This window comes from Ranitomeya imitator, chromosome 6, assembly GCF_032444005.1.
Source record: "Ranitomeya imitator isolate aRanImi1 chromosome 6, aRanImi1.pri, whole genome shotgun sequence".
NCBI lineage: Eukaryota > Metazoa > Chordata > Amphibia > Anura > Dendrobatidae > Ranitomeya > Ranitomeya imitator.
In genome coordinates, this window is record NC_091287.1 from 65,174,315 (window position 1) to 65,189,667 (window position 15,353).

At 40.9% G+C, this 15,353-nt stretch overlaps 1 protein-coding gene across 1 annotated transcript in view; it reads right to left on the reverse strand.

The window, feature by feature from the left end:
- Positions 1 to 15,353, reverse strand: part of RNF32 (ring finger protein 32) — a 62,044-nt gene that overhangs the window by 31,279 nt on the left and 15,412 nt on the right. Inside the window, exon 3 of the mRNA XM_069729728.1 lies at positions 7,105 to 7,375. Coding sequence (XP_069585829.1) covers positions 7,105 to 7,375 — 271 coding nt within the window. The remainder of the gene's footprint in view (positions 1 to 7,104; positions 7,376 to 15,353) is intronic.

Below are 15,353 nucleotides of genomic sequence, written 5' to 3' on the forward strand. Positions count from 1 at the left end.
CGCTAGCCGGAACCGCATGGACCAGGGATCGCCCCGCCGAATGCCCACTCTCCTTTTAACATGGACTTAACGCTTCTCAGACAACACAGAGTGAGGCTAAAACAGTGTGGCAATGCTTTATTGAACCACAAAACAGGCAGATAACACGTAGAACAGTCCCAGCAAAATACCCCAAGATGGTGCACATTACAGAGTCTCACCCTTTCGCTGACTCCCCGAGATGAGATCAGCTGTGACTTCAGAGCTCCCAGGGTAACGTCAAGCGTAGGAAAATGACAGTCCATTCAGGTACAAGGCCAGTTGACTGGAGGGTCACAACCTGGCTTTATCTTCTAGGGTCGACTACCCCACCTGTGGGACACACACAGAGAGGAGATAACGACAAGCTTAGGAAAATGACAGTCCATTCAGGTACAAGGCCAGTTGACCCAAGGGTAGCTCCTCCAAACACCTCCAATTGTGTCAGGCGACTGGCAGGTCCAAATCCTGGCTTTCTCCAAATGTATCCATGGTTCAGCGATGGTCAATGTAGCAGATCTGTATTCTTCCAGTCGGGGCTGAGGTCTCCTAATTTGTTTCCTGTAGATTGAAAGATCCGTGTCCCTCATGCTGTAGCCATGATGTATTGGCGGCAGTTCTGTAGAATCCCCTAGATGTGTGAATGTCTTGGCTGAATCTTTGTCTGTCTCTGTCTGTCTCTTAGAGGCATATCACCTCTTTTTATGTTTAACAAGTGTCCTTTAGTTTAGCATCACGGATAAGGGGAATAATGGTGATGAGATCAAGTAGTATTACTTGATTATTTAACCATTTGCATAGTTTTTCCTCCTCTGTTTTTTAAGTCAACAAACTATCTGGCCTACACAATGCATAATTAGCATATCGGTAAACATCAAGGGTAAGAGCACAATATGTTATATGAAATGTCAGCTTACAAGTCAATATTACAGGCTTACACAAACAAAAGTCTATTTTCTTGACTAACCAGAAATCAACACTTAAATTCAAAAGTAAACATATAGATAACAGTCTATTCTTTCTTGCTAAAAATAGTCATCTGGTTAGTTAAGATACAATGATGTATCTCCACACAAGCTATGGAGTATATAAAGCCCGCCACACAGTGAATGAATCCACATAAACCTGAGTAGGAAGGAGCAGCATTGCTCAAGATCAAAAGATGGTCAAAAAAGACGACACGGTAAATGTGCCCAAAAGTGTTTCAGGTCATTGCCATGCTGAAAGACTCAGCCATGACCCATCTTCAATGCTCTTACTGAGGGTAGGAGATTGTTGGCCAAAATCTTGCGATACATGACCCCATCTATCCTCCCTTCACTAAGGTGCAAACGTTCTGTCCCCTTTGCAGAACAGCACTCTCAAAGTATGATGTTTCCACCACCATGCTTCACAGTTGGAACAGTGTTCTTTTGGCTGTACTCATCCATCATCTTCTTCCAAACACAGCGGGTGGAGTTGATACCAAAAAGTTCTATTCTGACCACATGACCTTCTCCCATACCTCCTCTGGATCATCCAGATGGTCGCCGGTGAACTTCAAATGGGCCTGGACATGTGCCGGCGTGACCAGGCAGTGAGCTGGCGTTGCCTTCCTTGCCCTGCAGGATTTTTATCCATGATGGCTTAGTATGCTACTAACGTTAATGTTTGAGACTGTGGTCCCAACTCTTTTCAGGTCATTGACCAGCTACTCCCGTGTAGTTCTAGGCTGATTCCTGACCATTCTTAGAATCATCATTACCCCATGAGGTAATTTTTATTTTTCGATTATATCTCACAGTTGAAGTGTACCTATGATAAAAATTACAGACCTCTCCATTCTTTGTAGGTGGGAAAACTTGCAAAATCGGCAGTGTATCAAATACTTATTTTCCCATTGTAGAATGTTCTCTATATTCTCTATTATGCAATTCTGAAGTATTGCAGCACAAGTGATCAAACTATCACAATTTCAAGTCACCTAAGGGAAATAAAAAAGTAAAAAAAAAATCTTTCTAAAAAAATTTAAAAGTATGAATCACGCCCCCTTTTCTGTTTAAAAATAAAGAAAATAATAAACATATGTGCTATTGCTGCATGCATGATAGTCTGATCTTTCAAAATGTAAAACTTATTAACCTGTACAATAAAATAAAAATAGTAAAAAATAACAGATTTTATGTCTTTTCAGTCGCTTCATCTCACTAAAAAATAAGCAAGAAAAACCATTGTATGTACCTCCCCAAAAAAAAAATATATATTTTTCATTTTCATTTCATTTTATGGTAAACTGAATGGTGGTATCCAAAACTTTGACTTGTCATTGCAGTGAGAGAAGAAGAAAACAACTAAAGCGCAAAAACAAATATTGGCTTCAGCAAGAAAGGTTTAAGATAATAATTCTGCCACGATAGGGGCAAATCCTAATGTGTATGGGCATCACCCGACTGTCCCGACTGTAATGGAAACAAGAAATCTGTTTTTTTTTATGGTTTCAATTCTTTGGCTTTGTGCAGTATATGCCTAACTTTAGGATGGTTTTTATTTAATCTTTTTCCCCAAAAAAACAAGCACTAAATGTATAAGACTGTTTTTACATTTTCAAAAACTAAAAATAGAGTGCACCAAAAAAATCTTTCTTAATTGTTTAATGGGTAAAAGGTTTAGAGAGTCAGCAGTCCAATGTAACCATCCACTGATAATATTAATAAATTATCATTATATTTTGGCATTTGGCATCACTTTTATTGGGCTCACACTACATTCATCAGTTACCCCACCTTGCAGCCTCAGTGGTCCGGTTACTAAATGGATGGGGTGTCATCACCGGTCCCGGTAGAGACCACAGAAGCGGCAGTGGTGTAGTAGCAGGGAACTGGAGTGGTAAGTAACACTTATTTCATCCCTTCCATCTGGTCAGTTTTGAAAAAGTGGTGGAGAACTCCTTCAAGTGCCCCTTCAATTGCCAATTTTTGTCATAAGACCTCTCTCTTCCCGGAACTCCAAACAATAAAACTGACTTCCGGGAGAAGTCTGTGTATGGAGTTTAGCACTGTACCCTACATGTCCGGTATGAACCCCAGACTCTACAGTTCGGGTTTGCTCATCTCTACTCAGGTCCAAGAAGGACCTGCGAGAATGGAAGAGCAGCTGGCACTAGTCACACCAGGACATTCCTCGGGGAAGAATGTGCAACTTTATCTATATACAGTATATGACCTTTAAGTGACTTCTGGATCCTTTATACTAACTGTATGAAAAAAAAAAAAAAAAAACTAAAAAGACCCTTTAAATGTTTCTACCTTCAAGGATCTGCTGGGCTTATGTAGTTTACAATAGATGGAAACATCTGCAGCTTCTGTTATGCTCCGCACACATTTGACCCGGCAGGTTCGGCTTTAATGCTTGATTTCCTTTTGTCATTTTGTCAAAAGTAATTAAGTTGTCAGTATTATTCAGAAAGTTACAAGAAAAATCTGAAACATTGGAACTTTACTAACAAAAGTATTTCAATGAGGGAGAAGTGAAACGTTTATGTTCAGGTTGATTAGATCTCTCTAAGTAATTTGGTGACATTAACACGTTATTAAGGAACAGTTTTCCTTGTTCTCTATGGGGATTTACCATTGGTAACAGCAATAATAATACAGCGTTAAATGGCAGCCGTAGAAACTTGTCTATTGCGGTGACAGATGAGCCGACTATGGAACATATTATCCCCCTATCGTACATCTAGCTATCTCTTCCCTTTGTTAGCTGCTCACTGGCTTCATCTATGGCAGAGAGAAAAGGGATGGCAAGCAAATTGGGAGCGGGGTCAGCTATTATGGGGGTTGGGGCACAGATATAAAGGCCCCTTCACATTTAGCGACGCTGCAGCGATACCGACAACGATCCGAATCGCTGCAGCGTCGCTGTTTGGTCGCTGGAGAGCTGTCACACAGACCGCTCTCCAGCGACCAACGATGCCGGTAACCAGGGTAAACATCGGGTAACTAAGCGCAGGGCCGCGCTTAGTAACCCGATGTTTACCCTGGTTACCATGCTAAAAGTAAAAAAAAACAAACACTAGATACTTACCTACAGCCGTCTGTCCTCCAGCGCTGCGCTCTGCTTCTCTGCTCTCCTCCTGTACTGTCTGGGAGCCGGAAAGCAGAGCGGTGACGTCACCGCTCTGCTTTCCGGCTCACAGACAGTACAGGAGGAGAGCAGAGCGCAGCGCTGGAGGACAGACAGCGGTAGGTAAGTATGTACTGTTTGTTTTTTTTACTTTTAGCATGGTAACCAGGGTAAACATCGGGTTACTAAGCGCGGCCCTGCGCTTAGTTACCCGATGTTTACCCTGGTTACCAGTGAAGACATCGCTGGATCGGTGTCACACACGCCGATCCAGCGATGTCTCCAGGGAGTCCAGCGACGAAATAAAGTTCTGGACTTTCTTCAGCGACCAACGATCTCCCAGCAGGGGCCTGATCGTTGGTCGCTGTCACACAGAACGATTTCATTAACGATATCGTTGCTACGTCACAAACAGCAACGATATCGTTAACAATATCGTTATGTGTGAAGGTACCTTAAGGGGAAGCACTATGTAACCAACACTTTGTATCTTGCACAGTTATGGGGAGCCCTAAGCATATCACAGCATCAAAGTTTTAGCCAGGGTTCTCTTTAAAGACGTATTTATAAGAGACTAAAAGAAGTCTAACAAATGGGGATTTCATCTCCCAGACCCCAATACATTAAGGCAGGGGTGGGGAACCACAGGCCCCAGGGCCATACCTCGATGACCTTTTATCAGGCCCCCGAGCAGATTCTTGGGGACCGCATTCTTGAGCAGGGAGCGGTATTTTAATTGCCACCAGCTCATTAATTTCTTCTTGCTCTGTTAGCACACACTTGCAGTGTTCATTACTGAACATTGAAGGGCATGCAACGAAAGATTACGTCCTGAAACCAGTGCCAGAGTCAGGATGTACTTTGTGGGTGGAGTTTGTACGGCCCCTGAAGGATGGTATAAATATCCAAATGGCCCTTTGCAGGAAAAAGATTCCACACCCCTGCATTAAGGGAAGAGTCCATGATCTCCTGTTTAACACACCAAAGAGTAGGAGTTTAGGTGACCTAACATATCCGTGCATGCCCATCACACTGTAGTTTACGCAACTCCCTTAACCCCTTCACCCCCGGAGCTTTTTCCGCTTTTTCATTTTCGTTTTTTACTCCCCTCCTTCCCAGAGCCATAACTTTTTTATTTTTCCGTCAATATGGCCATATGAGGGCTTATTTTTTGCGGCACGATATGTACTTTTGAACGATACCATTGGTTTTACCATGCCATGTAACAGAAAACGGGAAAAAAATTCCAAGTGTGATGAAATTGCAAAAAAAGTGCAATCTCACACTTGTTTTTTGTTTGGCTTTTTTGCTAGCTTCACCAAATGCTAAAACTAACCTGCCATTATGATTCTCCAGGTCATTATGAGTTAATAGACACCTAACATGACTAGGTTATTTTTTATCTAAGTGGTGAAAAAAAATTCCAAAGTTTGCTAAAAAAATAAATAAATATTGCGCGATTTTCTGATACCCGTAGCGTCTCCAATTTTCGTGATCTGGGGCTTATTTTTTGCGTGCCGAGCTGGCGTTTTTAATGATACTATTTTGGTGTAGATACGTTCTTTTGATCGCCCGTTATTACATTTTAATGCAATGTCGCGGCGACCAAATTTTGGCGTTTTGATTTTTTTTCTCGCTACGTCATTTAGCGGTCAGGTTAATCCTTTGTTTTTATTGATAGATCGGGCGATTCTGAACGCGGCAATACCAAATATGTGTATGTTTGATTTTTTTAAATTGTTTTGTTTTGATTGGGGCGAAAGGGGGGTGATTTGAACTTTTATATATTTTTTATTTTTTTTATATTTTTAATCACTTTTTTTAAAAAATTTTGGCATGCTTCAATAGCCTCAATAGGAGGCTAGAAGCATGCATAACTTGATCGGCTCTGCTACATAGAGGTGAAGTACAGATCACCTCTATGTAGCAGAAATGCAGGGTTGCTTTGAACGCCGACCACAGGGTGGCGCTCAAAGCAATCGGCCATCAACAACCATAGAGGTCTCAAGGAGACCTCTGGTTGTTATGGCGATGCACTGCTGACCCCCGATCATGTGACGGGGGTCAGCAGTGCGAGCACTTCCGGCCGCGCGGCCGGGAGAGCTAGTTAAATGCGCGCACATGTCAGCTGTACAAAACAGCTGACATGTCGCGGCTTTGAGGTGGGCTCACCACCGAAGCCCACCTCAAAGCAGGGGATCTGCCAGCTGACGTACTATTCCGTCAGCTGGCAGAAAGGGGTTAAAGGGAATCGGTCAGTAGGATTAACCCTCCTAAGCCATCTACATGGACACGCAGGTGATAGGAAGCTGAATAAAATGATACCTTGATATCCGTGAGCCGATGTCTTATTCCAGAGATAACCGTGTTTTTCTTAATATGTAAATGAGCTGTTAAGATCTATGGGCCGGACATAGCTCTCCCTGAGAATCTGCCTCCAGAGCTTATAATAAAATTAAATTGGGCATTACCAGTGTCAGATATGTAGATCAGAAGAGGAAACTGTCAATCATTACATGTCTCGCACTGGTAACACGCCGCATTTAATTATGAGCACTGGAGGCAGATTCTCAGGGAGATCTATATGCGGACCATAGAAATTAGCAGCTTTTACACATTAAGAAAAATCCAGATTTCTCAGGAATAAGACATCAGATCATAGATATCAAGGGACTATTTTATTCAACTTTCTATGACCTACATGGTCATATAGACGGCTTAGGATGGTCCATAGTATTGACAGATTCCCTTTACAAGGAAGAAAGCCACATGTATGCATGGCCATCTCTTCTCCTCTTTGAAGTGCACGGACTCCCATTCTTCTAAATGTGTATTTCAGATAATTATTGCATTTTTTTTCCAATATGCCACAAATGTCATAGAGAACATAACCTTTAGGTTTTATTGTGTCCTTTGGGAGAGGTACAGATTTGCAATGACTTAAAGTAATATTCCATACATATAGTAAAGTTTACAGTGACTTGCCCAATGTTAGTTTTGGACCACATGGATCTAGAACGTATTCCTCTTCTGTAGGATCGACAGCAGCTTTTTCTGTATGTTTCTTCCTCATCCCAGTATCCACAACAGGTTTCACGATTTTTCTGTCCACACCTCGGCCTGCAGACTTCTTCACACTCCCGATTCCTTTGCAAGGATCAACTAATGATAGATGTTGAAGTTGGAGATTTTGGGAGATATGATCCTGTAAAGCTACGGCTGTCAAAATGTGTGGTTGTCGACTTCTGCCTTTATTCTAAAAAACATAAAATTTGAGTTAATGATACATATACAAACATGAAAAATGACCATCGTAAATTTTGGGGTGTTTGTTCACACTGCAGTTTACATTGGAGATACAGTATAATGTACATTAAGGCGTTTTATGATGTTTACTCCCATCTGTGCCATGCAAGGCACACATCACTCATCGGCTCCCTGGAGGAAAAAATATACAATTAGTTTTTATCCCAAGATGTTTTAAGATTTATAGCAGATTGTACTATTCGACATAACGAAAAAAGGCATACCTTCCTCCAAATACCTTGGGTAGAGGCCCAAAGTACACAGATTTGGTCCCTGCTGAGTGAATGGAGGTCTATGGTCACATTTGGCAACTTGGACATGGTGAATTTTTCCTTTGGCTGCCCTAATCTAGGCCACTGCTGGCTGCCATGTTACTATTGTTACAGTTGCATTTTTTGGACATTTCCACACTATTAAATTCAGACACCAATATAATCACCCACCTTAAGGTCTTGAAGCCTCCAAAGTGGATTTTAAAAGTTCACTAGAAAAATGGAAATGATTTTGGCATAAATGTGGCAAATGTGAATATACCCTTCAAGCAAAGTTACCAGAGGAAAATTACAGAATGTTTTGGGGGTTTTTTTGTTTGTTTTTAAATGGCAATTTTTTTTCTTCATATTACGATCTTTACTACAAAAACAAAATTAGTAATCTTATAATTCTCACACTGGCCACTGGTGATTTTTTAGATTTATACTTTCGGTGTCTTTTCAGGTAAGAGTTTTTTCAACAGTATCATTATCATAAGAGACAGGATTACAATGACCGGTAACATCTCTATACACAGCTGTTAAAACAGGATCTGCCAATCACCTGTTAAACACTTCAATACAATAGATAGGGTCAGAGTCTGTCCAGTTCATTGTGACTATGTACATGTGTTACTTCCTGAAACAACAGGAAGTTAAGCATCTAAAAAGGCCCCAGTAGCCAGTGTGAACATTGCAAGATTTCTATATGTTATTTATTGTTTAATACAGGTTGTGAGATGTTAAAAAATCAAATAATCATTTCCCCAAAATTGTAAAAAATGAATTTAACAGGAAAAACATGAGTTAAACAATAGGTTATTTTCAGATGATAGCTATCCTTTAAAGAAGTTGTAAAAACCTTAAAAAAACATAGATACTGTGAAGACACATCATTGTATCTTAATTAACCAGATGAAAATTTTTAGCAAACCAAGAAGAATAGACTGTTATCTATATGTTGACTTTTGAATTTATGCTTTGGTCAAGATAAGACTTTTGCTTGTGTCAGGGTATGCGCACACGTCAGGATTTCTTGCAGAAATTTTCCTGACAAAAAACGGACATTTCTGCCAGAAATCCGCATGCGTTTTTACCGCGATTTTGACGCGTTTTTGATGCGTTTTTTGTGCGTTTTTTCCCAAATGCATAGAATTGCGGGAAAAACGCAGAAAATCCGCAAAAATAATGAACATGCTCAATTTTTTACCGTGATGCGTTTTTTTCGCGGAAAAAAAATGCATCCATGTGCACAAAACATACAGAATGCATTCTAAATGATAGAATGCATAATGTATGCGTTTTTAATGAGTTTTTATAGCGTTTTTAGCGCGAAAAAACCTGTACGTGCGCACATAGCCTAAGTCTGTAATATTGACATTTTATATAACATATTGTGCTCTTATCCTTGATGACTAATGATGTTTACTGATATGCTAATTATGCATTGTGCAGGCCAGATAGTTTGGTGATTTCAAAAACAGAGGAGGAAAAACTGTGCAAATAGATCAAATAATCAAGTAATTCTACTTGATCTCATCTCCATTCTTACCCTTTGTCAATACTGAATGAAGGACACTTGTTAAGTATAAAAAGAGGTTACATGCCTCTATAGAGAGATAGAGAGACAGCCAGAGAAAGTCAGGATTGTTTGGAGAAAGTCAGGATTGGGACCCGCCGGTCGCCTGGCTCTATGGAGATGTTTGGAGAAGCCAGGTTCTGACCCTCGTGTCAATTGGCCTTGCACCTCAATAGATGGTCATCTTCCTAAGCTTGTCTTTACGTTCTTTCTGTGTGTGCGCCACAGGTGGGGTAGTCGACCCTGGAAGACAAAGCCAGGTTATGACCCTCTGGTCAACTGGCCGTGTGCCTGAATGGACTGTCATCTTCCTACGCTTGTCGTAACCTCTTTTCTGTGCCCGTGCCTCAGGTGGGGTAGTCGACCCTGGAAGTCAGCGGAAGGGTGAGACTCTGTAATGTGCACTATTTTGCTGGGACTGCTGTGTTATCTGCCTGTTTTGTGGTTCAATAAAGGATTGCCACACTGTTTTACCCTCATCCTGTGTTGTCTGAGTAGTATTATGCCCACTTTAAAAGGAGAGCAGGCGTTCGTCACTCGTCCATGCGGTTTTGGCTCGCGGACTTTTGTGTCTCCACAGATGCTCTCTTCCAAAATGTGACAATCTCATACACAACATGAGTTCTGTGTGGTATTGCAGCACCAATCAGTTCAATGAATTCAGTACAAAAAACAGCGTGTGGCAATGTCTCTGAAATAAATCAGTCGTTTTTTCCTAGTGCATCATGGCCCAGTAGTCCCATGATAACAAGTGTTAATAACGTACAATTACATCACATGTCGGGTGCTGGTGTATATAATGGGATCAGTTGCAGAACCCACTCTATATACTACAGGTGTCAGTTGTGTTAAACGGCCAACATCTGACTTTAACAGCAGTGATCTTAGTTAGCTCTGATTGCAGCTGATTAACCACTCAAATGTCTGTCAATTTCTGCCAGCAGTATTTAAAGTGGTTGTTCTGGAAAATTAAGATTTCCCCAGGTGGCTTAGTGTGTTAAAAAATAACAAACGGAAGCTATTCTCACCTCCTGACACTTACCATTATCTAGTGCAGTTTGCCCCGTTTACACCGGCAAGAAGGCGTCACCACTCAAAGAGGAATAAGGACTGCTGGGACCCGTGGTTACCAGTACAGTCAGGGGACTTCCGCAGCATGTTATTAATGATGATGACACACCAAGGAAGTCACTTGAACGTGGCAGCCAATCACAGCTTTGAACAATGACAACTCGCTGCCGCTGTAAAGGCAGAGCTTGAAGTGGCCTGTCATGGATCTTTGTAAGTACTGTGAGGTGAGGATAGTTTTCTTTGTTGATTTTTAACATACCAAGCAAGTGGAAAAAATCTCCATTTTGCCCAGACAACGCCTTAATCATGTGGTGCCAATGAGTTGCCATGCCAGCATTGGCCTACGGAAGGCCCCCATCACTAACCTCTTAGTACTCCTCTGAAGCCCACCCTCAGACTATAGTACAGTATATGAAACAAGCAATAAAACTATTGCAGGTCCAAGTCTTCTAATAGGACTAAAAAATTATGTAAAAAATATTTTAAAAATGTTTTGAAAAATCTAAAAAAAAATATTAAAGTTTGAATCACCCTTTTTCAAGTTTAAACATAAAGAAACATATTTGCTATCACCAAATTCATAAATTTCCCATCTATGGAAATATTAATTTAATGGACCCATATGGTACACGTAAAAAACACCAGAATTTTTCATGGTCGCTACATCACCATCACACAAAAATGCAATAAAAAGCATTATCTATTGAGGGGAAAAAATTTTGAGTGGCTTGTAAGAAATATAGAGGAGCATATATAAAAAATAACAATAAAAGTAGGGTCGTGACAATCGCGTCTGGGCAGGAGGGGGGCCTGCTGACACCAGCCCCATTTTCAGCTGAATGTATGTTTAAAAATAATGTCCCTGTGCTGAGATAATCTTATAAATGTGTCCCTGCTGTGTACTGTGTAATGGCTGTGTCTGACCGTACAGTGACATGGTCTGATCATACCACAGCTCTTGGGCAGGGGAGGAAGCAAAAGACTATACAGACATTACAGCATGGGATCACACCTGATTCTTTTTGTGAGAAGCAGTTTCCTGCCTGTTTTTAAAAAATGTTCATCTCAGAGAAAGAATTATTTGCCATCCCATGACGTAATGTCTAAATACTTTTTTTCTCCCCTCCCTGCCCAGGAGCTGTGGTATGATCAGACCATGTCCTTGTACTGTCAGACAAAGCCATTACACAGTACACAGCAGGGGCACATTAATAAGATTATCTCAGCACAGGAACATTTTATTTTAATACATCTATATAGTGGAAAATTTTACTATTCCAAGATCTATTGATTAAAATGAACTTTGTTTGTGGGAAAATCCCCTTAAATCCCTTTAAAGTCTATGGCTCAAATTCATCACTAGCGTTTTTTTTTTTTTTTTTGAGTGATTTTTCTTTTTTGCGTTGTGGTATTTCTCTTGCAGCATATTCTTCAAAACGGTGCAGGGGAGGAAGAGGGTGAATTTTTTTGCAAATAAAAACATGCTCTTCTTTTTATATTTTACATTTTTTGCTCCTTTTAAGTTTTATTAGTCTACGGTTGCGCCAAAATAACATTTGTATGGATGGAGAAGAGTGAGTTAAAGTCTGTGCTGCCGGCGGATCAATAATAAGCAGGAAACATAAGGAATGCAGTTTATTTGTCAACGTGTTTTAAAATGACACACTTCTTCATCAGAACAATCAACAGAGACATGGAACCCTCAAACCATTTACATTTAACTTATTGTCGCATTCTATTCCACTTTTTTGTTCGCCGATACGATGAAAAAGCATTGTTTTGTTGCCTCTTTTTTTCATGGTGTTCACTGAAGGGGTAAACTTTTGTGGCAGTTTTATAGTTTGGGTAATTACACACGTGGTGATACCAATTATGTGTACTTTTTTGTACATTTCTGTTTTTATATAAATATATGTATTGGAATAATTTTTTTTCTTTTTCTTTTGTGATTTTTAAAAAAATATTTGTAAAAACTTTCTTAGCCCTTCTATGGGACCTTAACTTTCAATATTCTGATCGCTGGTATAATGCATTGCAATGCATAGTCAATGGCCAAAATTAATTGATCGCAGATATTTATTACAAAGGGTGTGCAACTAAATATTAAGTTGAGGGTCCCAACAATTTTGTCCAGACCATTTTGGGGCTTTTGTGTGAAATATTGTCCAATTTGCCTCTCTTCTCAGTTATTTTGTGTTGTTACAATACACACAAAGGAGATAAACATGTGTATGACAAAACATGTGTTCCGTATATATTCGTGTATAAGCCAAGATTTTCAGCACATTTTTTGTGCTGAAAATGCCCCCCTCGGCTTATACACGAGTCATTGTCCAGAAAGCCGGAGGGGGAGCGGGGAGCCGGCGGCTGTAGCACAGTGACAGCTGCCGGCTTCCAGAAGACATCAATACTCACCCTCCGTCGCTGCATCTCAGTCCCTGCATCTTTGTCCCGGCACCGGTAGCTCTTTCTGTTCCTGTGCTCAGCGGTAACGTGGTACCGCTCATTAAGGTAATGAATATGGGCACTTCTGCACTCCCATACTGTAGGTGTAGAGCGCATATTCATTACCTTAATGAGCTGTACCGCATGACCGCTGAGCACAGGAACAAGGAAGAGCTGCCGGCGCTTGGACAGAGATGCAGGGATGCACGAGGAGGGTGAGTAGGAGGACTGGGACTGTGGGAGCCATGCGGGACTGTGGGAGCCATGCGGGACAGTGGAGCCATGCGGGACAGTGTAGCCATACATACAACAGGGGGAGCCACACATACCAGGACAAGACGGGGGAGCCACACATAGCAGGACAGGGATGAGAGGACAATGCATACCCGACTTATACTGAAGTCAATAAGCTTAACCAGTTTTCCGTGGTAACATTAGGTGCCTCGGCTTATACTCGAGTATATATGGTAATTGCATTGAGAAATACTTCATTTTATGGAACAATTTCAAGGGTGCCAACACTTTCAGTCAAGAAACCGGGGAGGCTTGGGCATCGTTCCTTGCAGTGACAGCCGGGTCTTGGCTATTACTTACGCCGAGCTCCCGGCAGTGTTTGCCATGAACCCCTTCCCGACCATGATGTAAACTTGAGTCAAAGGTCATGAAGGGCTTAAGGAGTGTGGTTCCATGGAGTTATGAAAGGTTGCCGTCTGGTTGGCCCGGGGGCCTTTAGCAGGTTAAGAGCTGAGCTTCATAGGAGAACATGATTTTTAAATATATTCTGTAATATATTTGTATTGCAGCATATAGAACAGGCGATCAGACCCCCTCATGACCTTGGGATTTTTCGTTTCTCACTCCCCTCCTTCCCAGAGCCATAACTTTTTTATTGTTCTGTCTATTTGGCCATGTTAGGGCTTATTTTTTGCGGGACGAGTTGTACTTTTGAACGACATCATTGGTTTTAGCATGTCATGTACTAGAAAACGGGGAAAAAATTCCAAGTGCGGTGAAATTGCAAAAAAAGTGCAGTCCCACACTTGTTTTTTGTTTGGCTTGTTTGCTAGGTTCACTAAATGCTAAAACTGACCTGCCATTATGATTCTCCAGGTCAGTACGAGTTCATAGACACCTAACATGACTAGGTTATTTTTTACCTAAGTGGTGAAAAAAAATTCCAAACTTTGCTAAAAAAAAAAAAAATTGCGCCATTTTCCGATACTCGTAGCGTCTCCATTTTTCGTGAACTGGGGTCGGTTGAGGGCTTATTTTTTGCGTGCCGAGATGATGTTTTTAATGATAGCATTTTGGTGCAGATACGTTCTTTTGATCGCCCGTTATTGCATTTTAATGCAATGCTGCGGCGACCAAAAAAAACATAATTCTGGCGTTTTGAATTTTTTTCTCGCTATGCCGTTTAGCGATCAGGTTAATGCTTTTTTTTAATTGATAGATCGGGCGATTCTGAGCGCGGCGATACCAAATATGTGTAGATTTGATTTTTTTTTTATTGATTTATTTTGATTGGGGCAAAAGGGGGGTGATTTAAACTTTTATATTTTTTTAATTTTTTTTCACATTTTTTTAACTTTTTTTTTCACTTTTGCCATGCTTCAATAGCCTCCATAGGAGGCTAGAAGCAGGTACAACCCGATCGCCTCTGCTACATAGCAGCGATCTGCTGTTCGCTGCTATGCAGCAGAAATGCAGGTGTGCTGTGAGCGCCGACCACAGGGTGGCGTTCACAGCTACCGGCAATCAGTAACCATAGAGGTCTCATGGACCTTTATGGTTACAAGGTACAAGCATCGCCGACCTCCGATCATGTGACGGGGGTCTGCGATGCCGTCATTTCCGGCCGCCCGGCCGGATGCGGTAGTTAAATGTCGCTGTCTGCGTTTGACAGCGGCATTTAACTAGTTAATAGGTGCGGGCAGATCGCGATTCTGCCCGCGCCTATTACGGGCACATGTCAGCTGTTCAAAACAGCTGACATGTCCCGGCTTTGATGCGGGCTCACCGCCGGAGCCCGTATCAAAGAGGGGCTTCTGACCTCGGACGTACTATACCGTCCGAGGTCAGAAAGGGGTTAAAAAGTAAAAATAAAAAAACTAATTTCTTTATCACCCCTCTGTTCCCACATTAAAATAAAGAAATTACAAAATGAAGCATCTGTAAACGTCGCATTTAAAAAAAAATTCCTACAAAAGAAGCGATCAAAACATTGCATATACCTCACAATGCGAAAAACAAGCCCTAACACAACTTCATCAGAAAAATACAAAAGTCACTGGTCTCATAAAATAGCAAAACAAAACAATTTTTTCCACAAAATTATGATTTGGTTTTTCACCACTAAAATATTTAAAAAATATATATATAGAAGTTTGGTTTCAGTGTAATCGTGCTGACCTGAGTAATCATATTCTCACGGGTCATTTTTACAGCACAATAATGCACAAATAAAAATCAACATGTAAATAACTGTTTGCTATTTTTAAATAAAAAAGTAAAAGTGTGTGTTTTTTTTATTTCAAATAAAGGGACTTTATTCTGGCTGTATCTTTATTTACCATACAACT